Source organism: Aegilops tauschii, chromosome 4, assembly GCF_002575655.3.
Source record: "Aegilops tauschii subsp. strangulata cultivar AL8/78 chromosome 4, Aet v6.0, whole genome shotgun sequence".
Lineage (NCBI taxonomy): Eukaryota > Viridiplantae > Streptophyta > Magnoliopsida > Poales > Poaceae > Aegilops > Aegilops tauschii.
This window is the reverse complement of record NC_053038.3, coordinates 316,676,295-316,682,311: the sequence shown is the minus strand read 5'-3', so window position 1 is coordinate 316,682,311 and position 6,017 is coordinate 316,676,295. Positions and strand designations below refer to the sequence as shown.

Below are 6,017 nucleotides of genomic sequence, written 5' to 3'. Positions count from 1 at the left end.
CCGCCGTCGCCAACGGGGGCGCCGGCAGGCGCGGCCAGTCCTCCCTGGACAGCTCCATCTGCGACTCCGTCAGGCTCGCCGCCGCCTTGGCTCGGATGCTCGCCGCCGCCCCCAACGAACCGCCAGCACCTGAGCCCGAGACGAGGTCCCGCGGCGGCTGCCATATGCGAGAAGCAATGGATCTGGAGCCACGGCCGCCCGGCGCGAAGCGACTCCCGCGCCCCGAGCGCGAGGCCACCCCGCCGTGCTTCGCAGCCACGGCCACGAAGTCACCGAGCGACGGCCCTGCCGGCGCCGCGCACAGCCCTCGCGCCGGATCCAGCTCCCCGCCTTCGTCTTCCTCTTCCGAGTCCTCCGCCGCCCACGCCCAGAAGCGGTTGTGGCGACCTGCGGCCCCCATTGCCGGTGAGCCGGCACGGCCCTCCCCGCCGCTCACCTGAAGCACGCTCGTGGTGCGCCGGACCCCGGTCCAGCCCGTCTTCCCCACCACAGCTGGCTGCCACACCGCGGTCGCGTCGCCCAAGCTGTCGCCCACGCTGTCGCCCATCGCGCCACTACACTTCTCTCTCAATTATTATTGCTAGTAGCATCTTCTTTTGAATGTAGTAAGAACTACTCCTAGTAGTGTAACACTGATAAGATTTCTGGGATAATCCCGGCGGATAAGAATTGGCTTTTCTTCCCTCCTCCTCTGCTGCTGCTGGTGCTCCTGGTAACTTTGTGATTTGTCAGGGAAAGCCTCGCCTTGTTTTGCTTCCGCTTTACAGATCACTTTTCCTTAAAAGTAAATCCAGACCCTTTTTTTTTTTTTGGCACGGACACACTTTAGAGTTGACAATCTCACTGTGAAATGTGCCCCCAGTCCTGCAGTGTCACCGGACCCTTTTAATTCTCTTTTCACCTGCTCCCCTCTCTCTCTCTTTCTCTCTCTCGGCAGTAGTACCAGCAGTGTGCACGCCGAGCACGGGCAAGGCCATGAGCTCTCCGTTTGCCCGGTCTCCCCTTGCTGCCCCAAAAGGTGGACGCTGCATTCTGTAGCCATCAGACCAAATTCCTTCAAGATTCCAATCAGAGAGAGGAGCAACGACCCGGGCGAGTCTAGGTGTGCAGCTTACCCTCCCTCCCTCCTTGAGCTCGCTCCACTTTGTTTGTGTCTACTAATCTGGCATCTTGAGCTGAGTGTTTGGTTCGGTTCGGATTGCAGGGTTCGACTTACTCGGCTTGGACAGCAGCCATTGCTCCAATCTCTCCTGCCCAGCTCACGCTTGGATGGATTTTGTTTCTTGACGCAGCGTCGCCGCGTGTCTCTGTGTTTGCCCTTGTTCTTGGCCACACTGCCGAGTTCTTGCTCTCAGTTTGGCGCCTGGATGTGTTTGCCTGGCAGCTGGAGCCCCAGCACCAAATTGCCCAGTTCACATCAGCGGTGATTTTGGTTTGGAATTTCCCCGCACCGCAGCTTCTTGTGCTCATTCATTTGCCGCAATTTCCCCTTCTTCTTGGCCCCATCCCTGCCCCGAGTTCGGTGCCGAGAAAAATCCCCCAAAATTTTCATCCTTAATCTTTCATCTCAAGTCCAAGTGCCTTAAACCCTACCCACCTACCAACCGCCACCCACATTATCGCTTCGTCTGGCTTCAAGGTTGGATCTTGCAATGCGGCTCGTCATCCTGTGTTTCTGGATTTGGGCTGCGTCCGCCGCCGCCGCCGCAGTGGCTGGCTCGGACATGGAGGCGCTGCTGGAGTTCGGCAGAGGCATCCGGCAAGACCCGTCCCGCCGCCAGGCCGCTCCCTGGAACCCGACCAGCTCGTCGGATTCCGACGGCTGCCCCGTCGATTGGCATGGCGTGCAGTGCAACGGCGGCCAGATTCTTTCCATAGCGTTCGATGGCATTGGGCTTGTGGGCAACGCCAGCTTGTCGGCGCTCGCAAGGATGACGATGCTTCAGAACCTGTCCCTGTCAGGCAACAAATTGGAAGGGGTCTTGCCCCGTGCGCTGGGGTCTCTTGCTTCCTTGCAGCACCTGGATCTGTCCAACAACAGGTTCGCCGGCTCCATTCCGGCCGAATTGACCAAACTGAGTAACCTGGGACATCTCAATCTCTCCTCCAATGGCTTCGGTGGTGCATTGCCGGTGGGCTTCAGAAGCCTGAGGAAACTGAAGTACTTAGATCTCCGCGGCAACGGCTTCGTCGGCAAATTGGATGATATATTTGCACAGCTGCAGAGCCCGGTCCATGTTGATTTCAGCTGCAACCAGTTCTCGGGGTCCCTGGCATCAATCTCTGATAACTCATCTGTGGCTAGCACTCTGCAGTACCTGAATGTTAGCCATAATGTGCTGTCAGGGCCAGTCTTTGCGAGCGATCCGACGCCTTTGTTCGACAGCCTCGAGGTGTTCGATGCAAGTTACAATGCGCTTACCGGCAACGTCCCGTCGTTTAACTTCATGATCTCCCTCAAGGTGTTGCTTCTGCAGAACAATAAGTTCTCGGGGTCCATTCCAGAAGCGCTATTTCGGGAGACCTCCATGGTGTTGACTCAACTTGACCTTAGCTGGAACCAGCTCACAGGTAGATTTTTTTTCTACTCTTCATCGCACAGGATTGTGTTAAAAAGAAGTCGTTTTAAGCTTTCCCTTATTAAACTCGTCGTTCGTACTAGTAGTACCACTTTTGCCTTATGCTTGAACAATTAATATGTTGCAGTGTAATAACCCATGCAAACAATGCATGTATTGCACTCGTTTTTTTGTTGTTGCCATAATAACCTCTATAACACTGAATCAATCCATACTATGTTTGTAAATGATGATGTGTTGCGATTACTAATCATGATGTCGATTGCCTCTAATTTTATCTAAACCCTTGTATTACACAGGTCCAATTAGGCGTGTTACATCAGTGAATCTGAAGTACCTGAATCTGTCATGTAACAGCCTTCAGGGAACTTTACCAATCACATTTGGGAGCTGTTCAGTGGTTGATTTGAGTAGAAACATGCTTTCAGGGAACATATCAGTTGTCCATACATGGGGAGATTATGTTGAGATGATTGATTTGAGCTCAAATAGGTTAACAGGAACCTGGCCCGATCAGACTACCCAATTTTTGAGGCTGACTTCATTGAGGATTTCTAATAACTTGCTAGCAGGAGAATTGCCGACTGTTCTCGGAAGCTATCCCGAGTTGATTGCCATAGATCTTAGTCTCAATCAGCTGCATGGAGCTTTACCGAAAAATCTCTTTACAGCAGCTAAGCTGACCTATCTTAATCTTTCAGGAAACAATTTCGCAGGAACCCTGCCTCTTCCCAGTTCTGAAACCAACAATTCAACTACTATAGACTTGTCAGTTCTTCCTGTACAGACTTCAAACCTTTCATTTCTTGATCTTTCAAACAATTCTTTTGGCGGTCCACTGCCTTCGGGCATCGGTCGTTTGAGTGGATTGGTGTTGTTGGATCTCTGCCTGAACAACTTTACTGGGCAAATCCCAACATCAATCACCAAGCTAAAGCATTTGCTGCACATTGACTTGTCAAGCAACCATTTTGATGGTAGCATACCTGATGGCCTCCCAGACGATCTTGTAGAGTTCAATGTATCATACAACAATTTTTCTGGCCCCGTTCCAAGCAGTTTGCTGAAATTTCCTGATTCATCTTTCCATCCAGGGAATGAACTACTTGTTCTTCCCCGCTCTGCGTCACCAAATAGTCCTGAAGGATCAGGTGGGAGGAAACATGGTATGAAGCGTGGAATTCTGTATGCATTGATTGCATGTGTTATTGTCTTTGTTACCGGGATCATTGTCCTTTTACTTGTCCACTGGAAGATCTCTAACTGGAAGAGTAGCGAAAAAGGCAAGGGCCAAAATAAGAATTCTGCAACTCAAGGACAGGATGCTCCTCAGAGACGTGCAGAAATTCCAAGTTCTGAAATGCACGATGTGTCGCTAGGATCATCACCGTCTGCAGAGTATGGAGGCGTTTCCGTGCCTCGCGGCGGCATGGAAGGACAGCATGAAGCACAATGTGTGGATCAGCCAACTGGTAGCATTTCCAGCCTTAAAGATAGCTCAGCGTCTTCGATGCCTTCATTGATATCATCACCTTCTGATGTGCGCTCGCACCACCATCAGTCCATCTTGAGAGTGCACTCTCCTGACAAACTGGTCGGGGACTTGCATCTTTTCGACAATTCTGTGTTGTTTACGGCTGAAGAGCTCTCTCGTGCTCCGGCAGAGATCATCGGCAGGAGCTGTCACGGGACATCCTACAAGGCTACTCTTGACAATGGGTATGTTCTGACAGTGAAGTGGCTGAAGGAGGGGTTTGCTAAGAGCAAGAAAGAGTTTTCCCGTGAGATAAAGAAGCTCGGCAGCGTCAAACATCCCAGTCTTGTCTCATTTCGAGGCTACTACTGGGGCCCCAAAGAGCACGAGAGGATCATCATATCAGACTATGTAGATGCCACATCTCTGTCTACCTACCTGTCTGGTAATGGTTCTCAGCTCTCTCTCCATCAGATTCTAGCGTCGGCTGATTTGTATGTATTCTGATGCATTTCTTTTCTCTCATCTTTCAGAGATTGAAGAGCGGGATCTTGCACCTCTCTCCGTGGGCCAGCGGCTTGATATCGCCGTCAGCATTGCCCACTGTCTAGATTACCTGCACAATGAGCGGGTGATCCCACATGGCAACCTCAAGTCGTCCAACGTCCTGCTTCAGGACTCGAGCCCGTCTGCTCTGGTAACTGACTACAGCCTTCACAGGCTGATGACTCCGGTGGGCATGGCCGAGCAGGTCCTGAATGCAGGAGCTCTTGGGTACTCCCCTCCAGAGTTTGCGAGCACCAGCAAGCCATGTCCGTCTCTCAAGAGCGACGTGTATGCCTTCGGCGTCATCCTGCTTGAGCTTCTGACAGGGAGGATCGCGGGGGAGATCATTTGTGTGAGCGATGGCGCGGTCGACCTGACGGACTGGGTGAGGATGCTGGCAAGGGAGGAGCGAGCTTCGCAGTGCTTCGACGGGCGCATTGTTGAAACTGAAAGCTCAGGGGGCGCATCCAACAAGTTGGAGGACATGCTGCACATCGCCATCCGGTGTATCCGGTCTGCATCGGAGAGGCCGGAGATAAGGACGGTGTTCGAGGACCTCTCGTCCCTGTCGTCGTCGTGACGGGGAGCGGGAGTGGCGTACATCTCGTACTCACATCAGGTTGTCGAGACTCTGGAGAGAGCAGGGTATACTAACAGGTGTTAGGTTTTTGTGGCTATGTGTGTAGGTCTCTTTTGAGCATTTCATTGGTTGGGTTCCTCTTCCTGGAAAGCGTTCATACATTTTATTTTTAGTTATTAGTTCACAATTGTAGCACTAGATGACTTGTGTGAGAATGTGTTTGTGCATTGCGATTCTGGACATGTGATAGGAAATAAGAAGGTTGCATTGATTCGTTGTTCTTTTTCATGGTTTACATGATTATTATACAATCAAATAACCAAATGTGTACAGCTATATGCTCTGCGCTTAGATCTTTGCCAGAAGCTAAAGGATCTGCCAAACAAGAAGAAAGGAAACTAGACCAATTGGGACGTTCTACAACCTAAAACGGCAGTTTGGCTGCGCCATGGACCAGTTGAGATTGGCACACTTTGCCAACTGGATTGTAGTAATCCTCCTTGATTAATATACATTCCTCTTATTCGCAAAAAAAAAGGAAACTAGACAGAGAAAATATGCTCCACATATTCAAGAGGTGTGTACAAAAGGAATGGTTGGGTGCATCAACAGAGGCTAGGAGATCCCCTGTTAAAAAAAGTGTACAAAAGCAATATAAATTTTGATCTCCCCTACCACTTGCAGCTCTAACATGCTCTCCGATATGAACCGAGACGATCATAGGCTGCGTAGCTCAGTCATGAACTTGTAATATGTGGTCTTTGGATTCATGGCTTGGACCTAATCCTTGTGATGATTTTAAATGTCTTATATTAGTTTATAGAGGAATACGTTGCAT

General features: G+C 50.8%; 1 protein-coding gene across 1 annotated transcript; it reads left to right on the top strand.

The window, feature by feature from the left end:
* The first annotated feature begins 879 nt into the window (after window positions 1-879).
* Window positions 880-5,460, top strand: LOC109769722 (LRR receptor-like serine/threonine-protein kinase GHR1). The gene is made up of 4 exons (XM_020328451.4): window positions 880-1,102; window positions 1,205-2,571; window positions 2,879-4,498; window positions 4,587-5,460. The coding sequence occupies exons 2-4, from the start codon at window positions 1,653-1,655 to the stop codon at window positions 5,177-5,179; spliced, it is 3,132 nt and encodes a 1,043-aa protein (XP_020184040.1). The 5' UTR covers window positions 880-1,102; window positions 1,205-1,652; the 3' UTR covers window positions 5,180-5,460.
* Window positions 5,461-6,017: the final 557 nt, after the last annotated feature.